The sequence below is a fragment of the Eumetopias jubatus genome, unplaced genomic scaffold (assembly GCF_037043125.1).
Source record: "Eumetopias jubatus isolate StellerSeaLion01/CBP00866 unplaced genomic scaffold, mEumJub1_p1.0 scaffold_12, whole genome shotgun sequence".
Classification (NCBI taxonomy): domain Eukaryota; kingdom Metazoa; phylum Chordata; class Mammalia; order Carnivora; family Otariidae; genus Eumetopias; species Eumetopias jubatus.
In genome coordinates this window covers 78,831,428-78,848,133 of record NW_028274818.1, presented here as the reverse complement: position 1 = coordinate 78,848,133, position 16,706 = coordinate 78,831,428, and the positions used below count along the sequence as shown (strand labels likewise).

Genomic DNA, 16,706 nt, shown 5'->3' with positions numbered 1-16,706 from the left:
ACGAACTGAGCCACCCAGGTGCCCCTGCACAACACTTTTTAAAAGTTTTCAGGCTTGGGATGCCTGGGTGGCCCAGTCAGTTAAGCATCTGCCTTCGGCTCGGGTCATGATTCCAGGGTCCTGGGATCGAGCCCCACAGGGAGCCCGCTTCTCCCTCTGCCTGCCGCTCCCCGTTTGTGCTTACACATGCTCGCTCTCTTGCAAATAAATAAAATCTTTTAAAATAAATAAAAGTTTTCAGGCTTATTAGAACTCAAATCAACATCGGTTCATTCCTTCACCCCCTCAACTGCAGTTTCTTGAGCCACAACGCCATGGCAGGCAGGATTTTAGGCACTGGGGTGCAGGCAGTGAATGAGCAGGCAAGGCACCCATCTTCAAGGAGCTCACATCCCAGCGGGGACATGGAAAACGGACAGTATATTCAGGTCAGGAACATTTTGAAAATCTGGAGGAAGAGAGCGGGTGGTGCAGGCAAGCTCTTTCGGATGTGTGGTCAGGGGACGGAAGCCTCTCCAAGGAGGGACATCTCCGCAGACCTGAATACTTCCCTCTGAGGGCGGATCATTCCAGAAGCCGGGGGCTTCCAGAAACAGCAAGGAGGGAGAGAGGAAGGAAACCGCAACTCCACCACATCCTGGCACTCGGACCTTCTGCAGCCTCCCTCGGCCTATTTCTTCCAAGTGGACGACAAGGCCAACACACCCACGTTGCAGGGATGCTGTGACAATTGAGCAATAACACGAATACACACTTGGGTCACAAGAGGCAACACAACGGAGGAGATAAGCGTATTATTAATCTCTTCCAGGCACTCCTTGAAGGAAACTGGAATTGCCCCAGAGACAGGTCTGAACTCGTGAGTGGATCTGCTACCTGATGATGGACTAGCCAAGAACCAGGATGGAAATGTCAGGGACCAGGCTCCACAATCCTAGGGGTTTGGGCTCTAATTGAGGTTTAGGGCTTGAGCCCTTGGGGCTACTCAATGGGCTCCAAACTGACCCCGCCCCCCCCCCGAAGGTCTCCAGAAGTAAGTGTCTTCACTTTACACGTGAGGAAATAGGGCCCAGAGAGTCTGGGGGCAGAAAAAAGAAAGAGAAAGGGAAACCTAGCCAGCAAGCCCTGGAGCCAGGGCCAGACCCCAGGTCGCCACCCACGGAACGGTCTTCCCCCTGTTCTCCTGCAGCACTCAGCACACCCCTGCATTATGGGTGTGAGGGCACCGCCGGGGGACTGCTGACAACTGAAGGAGTGGGGACACCCATGTCAACTCAGGAGTCCCCAGCCTGTGAGGCACAGGGGAGGCCTTCAGGAACCACCGAGCAAGCAAGGGCCACCGGGGACTTACAGGAAGGACTGGAGGGCACACTTCTGAGGACACTTGAGGTAGCAGACAAGCTGCACGACCTGCCATATGCAAGAGCAAGTGGCCACGGTCCCAGCACTCCGGCTTAAGACCCTCCCCCGGCTTCCCACTGTTCGTGGGACTCAACCCAACAGAGGGCCCTCTCCAGCATCTAACGACTCGGCTCTCCCCTCTGCCCAGCTACCCTTCCACCGGCACTGCCCACTGCCAAAACTACACTGTCCCTTCACCCCTCACCCTTAGCTCTTCCGCCGCCTGAGACCAACCTGTCTTGATAACACCCCCTGACACAGCCGCCTCCGTGCCCCACCTTCCTAGCCCTTGCGATGTGCAAGCAAAGTTCACGTGTCCGTTCATGTCGCTGCTGCGTGTCCTCCCCTCTGTCCTGGCAACTCCTCGGGGCAGGCTCTTGGCTTCTTTGCTGCCTGACACACCAGCGAAGGTTAGCACAGGGCCAGGGGTCCTGTCAGCCTGTCCTCTTGGCCTGGCCCCAAGCCACGCAGCCAGTACCAGGAGCAGCAAATAGTGCTCTGTGCCCCATTCCCATCTGGTCTCCACATCAGGCAGAACAGCCAATGGGAGGACGGGAGACCCCAAAACAAAGGATACAAACAACCCACGCGGTGCGGGGGGCGGGGGGGGGGGGTGTTTACAAATGTTAAACAAAGGCCTGGAGAGGGGGTGTCCCTCCAGGGAGCGCACAGCCACCCAGCCTCTGAGTGCCATTTTTCCAGCTCTTAAAGTAGCAAATGCATTAAAATGTTAGCAACTGCATGCCTGGGTGGCTCAGTCAGTGAAGCGTCTGCCTTCGGCTCAGGTCATGATCCCAGGGTCCTGGAATGGAGCCCCGCAGCGGGCTCCCTGCTCAGTGGGGAGTCTGTTCCTCCCTCTGCCCCTCCCTCGTCTCGCGCTCACGCTCTCAAATAAATAAATAAAATCTTTCAAAAATTTTAAAAAATAAAAAAAGTAAAATGTTGGTGACTATGGTCAGTGAAGGGTAAGGAAACAGGCAGCTGTCATCCTACTGGCAACATGGTCACTCCGAAGACGAGACGGCTACTGAGAACAAGCCCATGAATACGGGACTCATCTCTGGCCCACTCGCCCCACAGCCCACAGAATTTACCACAAAGGGACAGAGAGCAGAAAAAAAATAATTTACTCCAAGCCTGGCGCTGATTCTCCTTTTTCCTTACACTGAGTGAAGAGACTCAGCAAAAACAAACAAACGTGGCTGGTGCACCCCCTCGCCCCAAAATCATCTAGTAAACTGGACTATTACACATTCAGCAGGATGACCAGGGAGATGAAGAGGGAAAAATGCTAGCAAATAATGCTGAGAAAGCAGAATGCAAATATTAGCAGGTTGGTAATAGGCACTATTTACGGACACTCAGCTCTGACGCAGATACTCTTCTCAGCAAATGTTGGGTGCTCAGGGCATCCCAGTGTTTGGGTATGGAAACAGGCCCTGAGAGGCTCGAGACCCCCGGGGAAGCCTGGGAAACTGGGCAGCCAGGCTTCAGGGCATGCCCTCCGGGCCGGGACAGCACAGGCGGGCTGCAGTCCCCCCTACCCCAGACGGCCCTGCACACCCCGAACACAGACACACACTCATCCACCCAAATGGCAAGTGCCCGGAGGCAGAGGTACAGGGGTTCTGCTGTGCTCCAAACTGTCTTTACTACTTTGCTAAGTGATTAATTCTTCCAAACAGGCTTTGTGTGTTCTTAAGTACCAGAGGGCCTCGTAGAAAGAGCAGGAATGTGGGCCTGGCCTCGCCGTCCTCTTGTGGGCACTTCGTGACAACAAGAATATACACCCAAAAAGCCCAGGACAACACCCCGTGCCACTTCAGAGGCACCCAGGAGGGGAAGGCTGCTTGGCAGAGGACTTGTCAGTCATGGCCAAGCACCGAGGATGAGCGCTGAGGCAGACCCCTGTACCCATGATGAAATGGAGCCAGGGAAGGCACCTGGCAGGGTGCGAGGGAAGGTTCCCTGCGTCACAGAGAAGAGTTGGGGCTCCTCTGCCAGGCTCCACGGGGTTTTTGAGTCAACCATCTCCCAGGTCAAAGCCCATGTGCTTCACGTCCTGGGATAGAATTCTCAATCTGGAGTTGGACAGCTCTTGGGACACCATTCCTGGGACACTCCAAGACTGAATGAGTTCCACCTCCCCAGCCAAAATTCACACGTGAAGCTCTAACCTTCAATGGGACTGTATTTGTAGGACTGTAAAGGTAGGACCTTTAAGGAGGTAATTAAGGCTAAATGAGGTCCTAAGGGTGGGGCCCTAATTCGGAAGGGCTGGGGTCCTCACAGAGGAAGAGACACCAGGAATGCAGAGGCAGACAGAAAAGGCCACCTGCAAGCCAAAGACAGCCGTCTCACCAGGAACCAGCACTGAAGTCACCTGGACCTCCAGCTTCCGGAACTACGAGAGAGAGAGACTGTTGCTCCGGCCGCCCGGCCTGTGGTACTTTGTCACAGCCACCCCAGCTGACACCCTGGACCCCCAGACAGGCTCGCTCTTCTTATTTCTCTGGGATGTCACAGGAGCAGAGACAGGATGAGGGGGACACACATCAAAACCACCTTCCATCCAAAATTTCTAAGAATCCAGATCTCTCATCTGGAACACACACAGGTGACACAGCGCTGTGTCCAGAAGGCTCGCTGAAATCGCCACCACCCACTGCCCCAGGAAGCACACTGCCACCCCTCACAGAGTCCATCGATACAAAGAATCAAGGGTCAAGATGTGGGTGTGGTGACACATCTCAAGATTCAAGTCATAAACTCTGGGTAGGCCCCTACTTGGCAAAGATACCAAATAATAAAAGTGGACTGACATTTCTGGAAGATCATATGACTAAAGAGAAGACAAACAGCCGACATCTTGGCCAACAGCACGACAACGGATGACCGTAGTGCCGATGCCCAAGCAGGGCCAGCTGCTTCCTCGGGCAGAACGTGGCCCAGGGAGAGCCACCAAGCCGCCGACAAAGTGGACCGCGGTCAGCTGGGAAGGAGAGGCCTCACCCCCGGGAGCAGGCAGCCCGCCTGGAAGCGCATCACTGCATACCCGCCGGGGCACACGAAGGTGCCTGCACCCGAACAAGTGGCGAGGCCTGGTGCTCAAGCCCGCAGTCTCCAGGAGCTGTTCTTTACAAGACAAACGAAAGGAAGGCAAACCCGGTGTTGTCTGGAGCAGACACACCTCAGAGCCAGAATGAAGCCTCGGCCTTCTACACGAGGTAGAACCCACTCAGAGGGAGAGCCCTGCAGAGGCAGAAAGACGAGGCGTGAAGGAGCAGGGACTCAGACAAGAGGGATTCTGTCCCTTGTCAGTCCCTCTGGTTTCTTCCAGGAAAAAGATCTGAGTTTAGCACTACCATATCCCCAAACCCCTCGTGCTGCTGCTTAGTCGCCTCTCCTTACAACAATGGGAGGGGGTCTCAGACAGAAGCTGGGCCAGGCAGGGACATCCAGGCCGACTCAACACTGGGTCCTCTCCAGCGTCTTTATTTTCAGTTACCTGCCATTTCCGTCAACTAACAGAGGCTCTCCACTCACTGTACTCAGGCGAAGTTCCCTTTTTCAGTAAAGGCATTCAGGTTTTCTTAAGTGTACCCATTAAAAAACACAAACACACATTACAGGGTAAGTACTAGTACAGCGGTAAATAAATAATGGAACTTTGGAAGCCAGTGACTTCAGTGTTCTCCTAGGCCCGTGTGCCCCATGTGTATAGGCGCATAGATATCTGCTCGGCTGAACTCCAGCCTGAAGAGTGCCGTGATGAACCGCATGCTTCCACTGCACGGAGACAGACTGGTCGTCCCCACTGCGCCCACCCTACAGAGTCTGCTCACTTCCTTCTTCATTCCCGACTCAAAGAATGCCAGTTGGCTCCCAAACTCCGCTCTTGGGGGCGCTCGGCTCCCTAGCAGCCAGTGGAGGCCATGGGACTGATGCTGGCCACACCGATGGGATACCGCGTGCATCTTCTAGGACAGGGCCTCATGACCGGGGCAGGGGGTCACCTGTTCTGTACCACAGACCCACTCTGCAGTCCGGTGAAGCCCAGGGGCCTCTTCTCAGAAAAATAGTTTAAAATACATAAAACACACAAGACTACAAAGGAAACGGATCATGTTGAAAAAGAACTCTCAAAATGTGAAAAAAGTGACATCGGAATATGTAGAATTCCTTATTATTACATTGAAAGCTATTACTACATTGAAAACTATTTTCCAGCACAAACAACATTCTGAGATGTTGTTCATTTCAGGCGCCTGTGACTTCCATCAGGGACAAAGTCACCCATTTTGCTAACACTGCTATGGTTTCTATGGTTTGCTGCTACTTTCATAATCGAAGGAAATGTAAATTTCAGGAAGAGGCTAGAGAAAAAAGTTGTAATTTCCTTCCCTATGCAAGTTCAGGCCCTGAATCCTACTTATGGAAATGGAGGAAGTCTCTCCTTTGCTCCTTCCTCCTTCTTGCTACCTGGGATGAGAATGGGATGGCTGGAGCTAAAACAGCCATTTTGGACCACGAGGCAAGATGGACGGAGTCCCAGTATCTAATAAACATGGAGCCACACACCAGCCCCAGCCTGTCTACCTCTGGAAAGAGAGACGAACTTCTGTCTCCTTAAGCTACAGTTGGTTTACTCTCTATCATATAAAGCCACATGAACCTAATCTTGTTATATCTCTAATACTTTTTCTCAGTAATAAGGTTAGAAAGTGTTTGAACCTGACCTTTAGCAACCTTCATTATTCTTTGAGAGACACACTCTTCCTTCCTCACAAAAATGATCCCTCCAGAGCTACAAAGGAAATCCAACTAGCACAGTTCCTCTGTAGCTGACAGCCTTCCAGGAGGCAAACCCCCAAACCCGGAACAACAGAAGTTTCTCTCTCGCTCAGTGCTGCTCCATCTCTGAAGCAAGTCCTTTACAGCGTGCACACCCCCCAACCCCAAGCATCACGCATTAAGTGCAGCTCAGGAAGCTTGGAAGCACACACCACACTTCAATTCCATGCCAGGGCACACACACACCTGACTTTACCCCGCATTCCGTGAAGTCCGCGGTCACACAGGACCAAGTGCAAAGACACTCCACTGATGTGCAGGCCCGAGGGTCACTAGTATCCGCGGAGGACATTCAAAAAGTACTTACTCATTGTCATCGACTCTGGCACGGAGGCAGAAGGTAACAGGCTGCTCAGAGGGCTTCCCTGGCCAGGAGGACTGGCTTCCACACTGGAAGAAAGGCAGACAGAAGGAAGTTACAGTCGGCCACTCAAAATACACAACCTCACTATTCAAAAACCAAGCAGGTGCTACGTGTACTCAGGTGCACCTACTAGAAGCCCAGGAGGCAGCCCTTTGAAATCACAGGCAACCCTCGTCATGTGCGGATTCCCTACTTGCAAATTTGCCTTCTTGCCGAAGTCTGTGTGTGTCCCCCAAAACCAATACTCAGTATTTGTCTAAAATAAACAGCAAAAAAAAAGGACTGTGCATCCTGGAGGGACCTGGTGACCCCAGTCCTCCCTGACAGTGTATGAACTGTGCAGGAACCCATAGGCGCGGTCAGTGTCGGAGAGCAGGGCCCTATCCGTAACATCAAGCATGCTTCGGGGTCATCAGTGACTCCCACCCTGGACCTAAGGCTGAAAATGCAGATGGGGTCTAACCCTACTCGCACGAAGAAAGGAAAACACCTGGAAGAGTAACGAGGATCCTGGCGGCACTGGGGAGACTTCAGTGTCCATCTGAGCTCCACCACCCAACATCCAGTGACTTTGAGCAACTCGAGTTTCCCTTTGAGAGACTTTTATTTGAAAAGCAGAAAACTGATATGGCACTTACGACCATATGCCAGACTAAGCACTTCTCAAATATGTGAGAGCTAAGTGGTTCAGATATTATATAATATTCAAGTCTTGCATTATTGTGATCAAATGCTAAAATCAAGCATAATGGGAGAGGAGCACCCAGGTATGGCCCCCAAACCGTAAAAGTAAAGGTGGTATGCAACTAAAGTTTGCTAAATACCGTCTCTCACATTCTGATGCCCTTGGCAACTTCACATTCTATGATGTAAGCCAAACCTGAACATAAATGTGAAATAAGGCCTTGACCTTGAATCCCGGCAGGTGCACCCCTATCTTTAAAAGAGAATAAAATGCACAGTTGTGACCAGGACAACTCAATCCCAAAGGCAGTTTGGCTCCGGAATACTAACCTGTACCGGGGGCCGGGCTCTGGGAGAACGTGGTCCTCCAGTCCTGTCCCGTTCTCCAGGCTTCCAAGGGGGGCATCTGTGTATAGAGAGCAGTCGCAGAGAGAAAGTCAGCTGTCTGTTCTCATTTCATGTTCTCCATGAGGCAAGGACACAGTGCAGACACAGGCTCATCTGCTCAATCAGTCGGCTTACAAATGTTTCCTCACCTGCACAATAGATTTTAATCTGCTACTCGTTTCGTTTTTTTGGCCATCATCTCAGATTTGGCATCAGTCACTGATAGGAGGCCCCATCCTCCCACTTAACCTTTTTGACCTTGAGCCACCTGGAATTGTGCATGAAGTCCATATTCAGAGCCAGCCTCAGGATCAGGGAATAATAATCAGCTTTCTGATAGACAAAACCCCTCTCGCTGTAGTGGCTTATGACAGACACAAGGGGGCAGCACAGTCTCATCACCGATAACGCCTGTCTGCATCAAAACCAAGTGCCCTGCCACTTTCTAGAAGGCCGCCTCCCCGCGCGGGTTGTGTGTGGGAAAGGCATTCAGAAGAAGGGAGGCCACAGATAATCTCTAGAGGCACTAAGGATTTTCATAAATGTATTAGCTGCCGTTCAGGTCTCTTTCCAGAAAAGAGTGCAAACGCCCTTGGGCTGGACAGTGCCATGAAGGCCTGTTATCAGCCAGGGTAACACGTGCCCTTTGGAGACACTCCTGGCTTCTCAAGGCCGACTGCAGAACCGGGCCCAGATGGGGGATACATCTCCGGGCCCTCAGCTCCGCGGCCGCCTCCCTGCCATCCCTCCTGTTTTCGCCTGAGTTTCCTCCTGCTTGAGATTCCCCAGCTCTTCAAGGGGCTGTACTCAGGGAATCCTAAAGAGAATTTTCTCTTTTTTTCAGTTTCTTGATACTGCTGTCCTCATCAAGCTATTTCACTCGATTTTTTTTTTTTTTAAGAAGTTCGAAAGGGAAACAGCAAGTGTCTTCCCCCTCGGCGTCCCCTGCCTCCCTCCCGAGCGTTGTGGTTAGTTTACAGGTGCAGGCTCTGCCTCCATTGTTAATTCGGCGCGAAGTTGCCTAGCCTCTTTGTGACTCGGCTTCCTCAACTATGAAGGGGTAACACCAGGGCCTGCCCTACGACATTTTAGTAACACCAACCACATGACTGAACTCACGTTTTAACACACATGCTTCAGTGGGAACAGTCACTGCGTGCTAAGCGCAACTAGCTCCACAACCCAGCCCGCCTACCACAGCCCCATCATCACACACACACTCGCACACGCACTCGCACACGCACACACTCGCACACACACACCACCCCATCGTCTTTTCTCTGATTCCTTTGTGAAGGTATCTCTTGCATCGCGGTTCAGAGGCCTCTGTCCCCCCGGCAAACCCAACAAGGTCCTGGCCCCACCTCTGGCTGGGACCTCAACCCTGCATCCTCCTCCACGGAGCTCGCCGCCTGCCGGAAAGCTCCACTGGGATACCCTGCAGGGCCCACCACCGGATCACAACCGAGCAAAGCACTCCCTTCTGTCACCCTGTCCACGGGACCACCGCCTCCCTCCCGTCACGGGGTCCTCCAGACCAGCCGGTTCCAATTAGTTATCAGCCACTCCTCATCCACAGTCGAGTGCACTGCCGCCCTAGTGGTGAGGCTCCATGCCTTCTAGGGGTCTCCTGCAGGGGTTCCCCACAGTTGTCTCGCCCTTGTTAATCCAACTCATGGCTGTTGGATTCCTCTCCCTGAAGCGAAAACAGGGACTCCAACATGCACAGCAGAAATCCACAGCTGGAGGAAAGGCCATGGTCACCCACCAGCATTCCAGATCCCAGGCCTACTCGGCCCCGTGATATCACACCATAACCCGGCCCCGCGAGCCAGGACACCGCAGCGGGCCTGACGCGCTGGGGCCGCAGAGCGAGCACTCACACGGGCTGTGTCGCTCACCCTCGAGGTGCCCTCTGAGGTGCACGCTACTATTACCTTAATTTTACCAGATGTGGAGACAGCCCTGGAGGATTTCAGTGATCCGTCCAAGATCGCAAGCTAACGTGTGAGGGTCTGAACCTCACTGTGCCCAGAGGCAGAGCGGAGTCCTTACCCACTTCATCGCCTCTCATACAGCTGATCTGAGCTACGTGCCTCTCCCCCTATGGGTCCTTGGACTCCCTGCCCTACCCCTGTGTCTATACCGTGTCCCCAACCGGATAGCATTTTTCCAACTGCCAGGTGGCCACTCCCTTCAGCATGCCCCATCCCCATGCACTCAGTCTACCCACCGCTCACTCGGTCCACCCACCGCTTACCTGCTCAGCAAATGACTCTTGAGCCCCACCACCCCCACCGTGGGCTGGCTCTGGCCAGGGTCACGGTCACACTGGAACCAAGAAGACACGGGCCTGCCCTCACAGACCTCAAAGACTAGCAGGGGGACAGGAATTACCAGATTACAAGCTGAGGTCAGGGCACTGGGGACACAGGAGGTTTCTGGCAGTGTGAACGTGAGGCCTGGCCTGCCGGGGGGAAGGGGCACAGGAGCGAGCCCTTTATGAGCCAGCACCACTTGGGCTGCCTCCTGAAGGATGCACACAGAGGGCAGGAGGAGAGAGACTGGACGTGGACACAGGCTGGTGTGGCTAGGGGCGTCGAGCTACAGAAAAATGGGAGGAGATCAGGCTGCGCACTGAGCTTGGGTCTGGGGGGCCACAGTGAGGATTCTGGATTTTATCCTCAGGGAGCTGGGAAGGTTTGGAGCAAGGGAATGATGCAATTTGATTTATGTTCTAAGAAATCACTCCAGTTGCTGTAAGAAGAATGGCCAGAGTGGGGGCAGGGGTAGAAGCAGGGAGAGATGTTGCTGTCCCTCGTCCCCTCTTTGCCTGCAAAACTCCAGGCGGGGCGGGGAGAGTGTTTACCTCTGGATCCTCCCAGAGCCTAGCACGGTCTGGCGCAGAGCACGACCACCCACTGGCTGTGTAAAGAAATCCATGAGCCCTGAGTGGCACACGACCCACATGAGTGGGGTGGAGTCCACACACCATGCAGGCTGGGTGGGCATCACAGTATCCCGACATTCCGAACAGTAACATTACCCTCTGGGAGCCACGCTCCCAGATCAACCATCTCAGATGGGAGCGGTGCTACAACACAGCCTCCGCAACCTCAACGGGCAACCCCAAAGACCCAACGGTAGGACAAGAAGTGGAAGAACATTAAGCCTGATGAGGAAATGAAAGTGCGAGGACCCAAGGCTCCAAATGAGCAAACAAGCCCTCAGAAACTGACTCTGAATTTGCTCAAACCCAACACTAAAGCCAGGACCCTCGGTGAGAAGAGAAGCAATAACGTCTTCACGTGTGCAGTGGGTAGAAGTGGGTGTTTTGTTTGCCTCCACTGAGTATCGCAGTGCAAAGAAACTTTCGGGCTTCTCTCTCCCTTGCAACTTCAAAGAGATGTCAGTAAACATGCTTTGCTGTTTGCAGGTAATAGACATGCCCAGAGGAGTGACTGTAGCTAATCCTCCACCTGGGTCTCGTGTGACCCTGGCCGGTATCTTCCTTCTCTGAGCCTCTAACCCCAGAAATGCAGCTCCAAAGCTGGGCCTCCAATCCACCTCATCCAAGAATCAGAAGGACAGTACTTCTATGTTGAGAGTCCCCTTCTCTGCCACTTTCTCCCACCCCCGATTTAGCTACCAAAAACATTCATCCTTCTCCACCAAGTGCCTCCCTCCCTCTTCTGCTAAATGCCCCCCAGGGCAGGGACGCTAGAGGCACCAACACTTTCAAAGATGATGGGGAAGGTCTCCTAAGGGTAGAGCCCTCTGTGTGCAAAGCTGTCATTAAAGACCAAAATGGCTCCCTGGCTAGAATGAGAGGGAATAATTTGTTAACCTTGATCAAGTGGGAGGGTATCGATCGGAAGGGACACCAGTCAGAGATGAGCAAAAGAAAAGCAGTCTGAGAGAGATAGGTAACAGTGTGCGCCCACAGCTTCCCAGGGAAAGGCCTCCCAAGGAAATGGGGATCAGGCCAGGAGGGACTCGAAGCAACCTGGCATTCCAATCAGGTAGCCGACTCCCTCAGTTCTGATTCCAGTATCTTCTGCAGCCCGAGCATAATTCATCTTCCTGTGCAACTCCTACCCACAGCGACTTTGCCCCTGAGGCTGTCGCAAGCTTCCAGGACTCCTGGCAGCTTTGTTACTATAGTACATTAAAAAGTTGGCAGACCGGCTCACACACAGCATCTCTGATGAGGATAATCAAGATCAGCTGGAGCTCGGGGTCCCACGAGAGCGACAAGATGAAGCCTCTGGGTCTGGAAGGCTGAGAGGCAGAGGTGGGACCGTGGGAAAGCTGCCAGGAGGACGCCCTCCCGCGAGGATGCTGGAGGCCGGCCAGAAGCTACTCTCCCTGAAGACAATGAAGGAAAGCCCACAGAGGGAGGAAGAGCGCTGAGTTCTGTAAGACCAGACCCAACAAATGGCAGAGAGCAGCACCCCAGGAGCAGCCGGCCCTCGGCCCCCAGGGTCTGACGGTTGAGAGGAGCCCAGCTAAGAAAGGAAGGAGCTACTGGAAACAAAATAGAGTGCCAAGTGCAGGCACCTGACAGCCCAGCGACCTCTGGCCCCCTCGGTGGGGAGGGAGACAAGGTCACCAGGTGGAAGTCATGTGGTCCCGGGGAGGCCAGGACCGCCCGCTCTCTCCAAGCCCCTCCCCCTTCTCAGGCACCCTGTCCACGTGTGCGTGCACTGCCCCTGAATGGGCCATGGCAAGTTAACCAACCACCCCCGCCCCCCCCCCCCCGCCCCGCACTGGCCGTCAGGGCTCCGCATGGTCATCTGAGGGAACGCAGCTGCTGGTGCTGGCCTGGCTCACAGACACCAGCCCGGCCCACCAGCCCGGCCCGGGACTTCAGTGGAGACCCAGGAAGAAGTGCCGGCCGGTATGGGAGGCCACGCAGCTGAGGCCAGACAGGGATGGGGCAAGGTGGCGAGAGAGAGCAAAGCCTCTCAAAGGAAAAGAGGAGACGGGGCAGACCCCATAAGGAAGTGTGGGGCACAGAATCGGGGAGACCCAGGAGCGCCCTCCGTTCCGACCAGCGGCTCCCAGTCCCCGGACACCCCACAGCAGGGCCCCGCCACTGCCGCGGTGCTGAGAGCAGACTTCACGGGGCCTGAGCCGCTGCCTGGCACCTTGGGGAGCCTCCACCACAAGTCTGAGAGGAAGGTGGGGTAACAGCGGCCAGCCCTTCCTCACAAGCTGTGGTCGAGAGAGGATGCGTTCGTCCGGATTAGCCACCTTCCAGGCCTGGGCTCACTCCGAGGGCTGCCGTTACCACCATCAGCCGCACCTTCCAGAGAGGAGACGGGCCCGGAGGACTGAGTCATTTCGCCACACACGCTCAGGAGCCCCAGTCTCCGCCAGGAACACTGCCGCTCGGACAGGTGACCCGGCCTGCTCAGCTCCTGAGGCTCCTGGGGCCGGGCCATCTGACCCCTACTCGAGACGGCTGCCAGTCGGCCACCCACCTGCCCCTGAGCTCCAGCTCCTTTGAGCGGGTTTCTGTCCGCCCCTGTGACCAAAAAAACAGTCTGTCATCCGGTTCAGACTGTCAACAGCTTCCTGAGTAGTCCAGAAACCGTTATGGTTTCTTAAACCTAGTCCGGGGAGGGGGAGAAGGTGCCTGTGTAGGGGCTGGGTTTGGGGGGACTGGGGTGACGGCCACCCACCGCCCTCTGGGCACACCCGGCTCATCCACGTCCCCTCCCCCCTCTCCCACCACCCCCCCCGTGACTTGCTCTAGCTCAAGAAAACAGTAACACGAGAGCACACGCAACCAAATGGAAGGAGTCAGAAACGCTCACCACCCCACAGGCAGGTTCTGAGCAAGCCACTCTCTGAGCCCTCAGCACTTGGCTGCAAAGGGTGCGGGGGCCTTTAGAGGTATGAGTTCTGTAACGTTTCTCCCTAAGACGCAAAATTAATGGTCACCACTTATGGTCAGCTTGTACGTGCCCAGGTCCCAAAAAATCACTAGTAAGGAAAACAAACTGGTATAGGGGCTCCTTCGTGACTTGTCAGCTGGTTTGGCCCAACCCTCGCTCGGGTAGGAGCACCTCAAACACTCGGGGTCAGCAAGAAGACAAGCCAGACCCTCAGTCCCTTCCAGTCTCCTGCCCTGAGCCCCGTGCCTCTTGGCTCCCTCCCGCCAGCAGAGGGAACCCAGCACGTGAACGGAGGGAGGGAGGAATCAGGAAGCACCCACCTGCAGGGCTGTAGGAGGCCACTCCACTGACCGGAAAGAGGACGTCGGTGTCGCCATGTAGCACCTGCAGAGGGGCCCAGCTGTGCATCTGGGACAGGCGGGTGTTCCCATCCAGCGGCCTAAGTGAGAGAGGACAGCTGCGTGACAGACCGAAGAGCGTCCGAGGGCTCAGACCACCACAAGCATCTGCCGGGCCTCCCTCAAGTTCCCTCTTGGGAGCCAGCCAGACCGTGAAGGGGCTGAAGATAGGAGGCCCAGGCGGGGAGCAGCACCATGCGGTCCAGATCAGACCTCATGCCTTCATTCCTCCCGCCAGTGCTCACTGAGCACCTACTACAGGCCAGGCTCCGGGCTCACATATATTCTGTGCTGGCCAAAGAGCCAAACGGTGTTCATGCTGCCCTCAAGGAGCTCACAGTGGGCTGGGGGACCAGGACGTGAATCACACAACCCCGCAGGGAGATGTAAGACAGCAACTCAGAGTCGCAGAGCTGGTCAGCAAGGCCACGGACAGCATCCGTGAAGAAGGGAGGTGAGAGGTGAGAGCTCAGGGTGAGTGCAGTGAAGAGGGGGACGGACAAGGAGGATGCAGCATGTGCCGAGCCCTGAAGCAGGAGGAAGCACAGGGTCCCAGGATCTGAAATGCTGTGAGCCACGTGACCTGGGGCTAGTGTCCCATCGCCTCGCTGGTTCTCAAACCCTCATTAGTAAAAGAGCAGAATCAGACCAAAACCGTGTCTGGATCCCTTCCAAGAAAGGGGGTCAGCTGAACCATTAACCGGGCTCACATGACCTGTTATGGCGACACCTCATCCACAAACCACAAAAGCAACCTGAACCATCTTTGTCGCACCCGCTCGTTCAGTTCAGTGTATTTGGGAAGGTTTTGCCCACTGCAGCATTTGCCGCTGGACAGTGGAAATATTAATAAATACTAGGCTGAAGTTGCAGGGGACGTTAAAGTTTATAAAATCACTCTGTAACTCTGGTGTAAAGAAGTCCAAAACAGATCATAGCCCTACCTACTTAACAGAGGAAGGACGGGGGGAGGAGGAGGAAAGGAAGAAGGGGGGAAAGGTAGACAAAAAGTCCAGGAGGATGTGACTTGTCCAAGTTCAGCATCCTGGACGGAACGGAGGCTTCAGGGTCTGAGGCCACGTCTTCCAAATCCAATTATGATGGGCTTTCTGAATGCTGCCCATCGTGTGGCATGATGCATGTAGTTTTTCTTTTGGTTCAGAGCAGGGATCAACACAATTTTTTTGTAAAGGACCAGACAGGAAACAGTGTAGGCTTTGTGGCCATAAGTATTCTTCTTTGTAGTTGTAGTTAACAGCCCTTTCAAAAAAGTAACGACCCTTCTTAGCTTGGGGGTGGATCTCGCCCATAGGCTAATTTGTCAGGCCTTTCAAGAGGCCACTTGGAGATTTTCCTTTCAGCCCTCTCTAGCTTTTGGTCAGATATTTGGCTCTGAGCTAGAAACGGGAAATAATCCTAACGGCATTTTGCAGAATCCATCATTTAATCCTGCAGGTCACACCCACAGGGAGCCCCTCAGGAGCCTGGGGTGGGGCAGCACAACCACACTGGGGCCAGGTTCTGGGGTGAACTCGGCTATGCCTCTAGAGTCAGTAGCGAGCCGCCCTCCTGGGGCTCAGATCCAGCAGCTGGTGACCAGGGGGACTCCCGGACACCTCGAGGCACTCAGGGCCGCCGCTCAGGAGAAGGCAACAAAACCACCTGTCCTTTCCTGGGCCACTGCACCAGCTCCAGGCGGGTGGGATTTTCCACTGTTTATTCTAAGGGGAAATTTTGCCACTTCCCAGAAACGCAGAGCGCAGGTGAAGCCAGACCCCATCAGCTGAGGTTTTAGAACCCAAGCAAAAGTGCCCGAGGGCCACCACCCCCAAAACGATTTACACTGACGTGATTCCTAAGACAGAGACCAATCCCGAGCAGGGTTCCACAGCTGGCTTAAAAATAACAGGTTTTGCTTTTCATTAGAAAAAAGAGACGCTTATTTTAAAACCTAGAAAATGCCAAAAAGAGGAGGGGGGGCGGGGAATACACCAAAAGCCACACTACCAAAAACAAAACTGACTTAGACACTCTTGCCTTAGCCCTTCTTTCTTCCTACACATACTTTTCTTTAGGAGGTCGTAATGAAACTCAATGCAGGATTTAGTTTGCTTTTTTCACTCAATATTCATTCCTAAGTTCATCCTGACTACTGAGATACTCTTAAATGTCAGTGAAGATGTTCAAGATCCTACCGGGTCATGGATGGAACTGCTGAATTTCTCTAGCGTACACCCGAAACTGGTAAAACACTGTTACCTGTACTGGAATTAAAATTAAAAACTTAATTAAAAAAAAAAAAAGATGTTTGAGACCTGAAACGTTAGGATGTTAAAGTGTAAGCTACAGAGCAGTCGGCTATTAAGGGAGGTCAGCTCCAGAGTTCTGCTTCTAGAAAGGCGGACTTTGGTATCTAGACGCAGCCACGGTCCGTGGAGACTCTGTCCTCAGGGCACAGGCCCAGCAGTGGAACTGCTGCATCCAGCGGGATAAACATTTCTAAGGCTCCTGTCGTTGTGTCAAACTGTCTTCCCCGAGGGCTGTCAGCACTCCCGGCCGTCTGTGAGATCTGCGAGGACACCCCTGCGCAGCAGCCCGGCCCCGTCATCCACCCCACACTTGGCGCCGCCTGTGTGCCCGGAAGATACCACACAACAGGACACGCTGAGAGCAAGCCCTCCCCCAGGGCGCTAACCCAGGGCTTGCCTTTTATCC

At 54.1% G+C, this 16,706-nt stretch overlaps 1 protein-coding gene across 1 annotated transcript in view; it reads right to left on the bottom strand.

Moving 5' to 3' along the window:
- Window positions 1-16,706, bottom strand: part of SNX29 (sorting nexin 29) — a 507,012-nt gene that overhangs the window by 416,331 nt on the left and 73,975 nt on the right. Inside the window, exons 9-11 of the mRNA XM_028117489.2 lie at window positions 13,914-14,032; window positions 7,634-7,709; window positions 6,563-6,645 (exon numbers count right to left, since the gene is read on the bottom strand). Coding sequence (XP_027973290.2) covers window positions 6,563-6,645; window positions 7,634-7,709; window positions 13,914-14,032 — 278 coding nt within the window. The remainder of the gene's footprint in view (window positions 1-6,562; window positions 6,646-7,633; window positions 7,710-13,913; window positions 14,033-16,706) is intronic.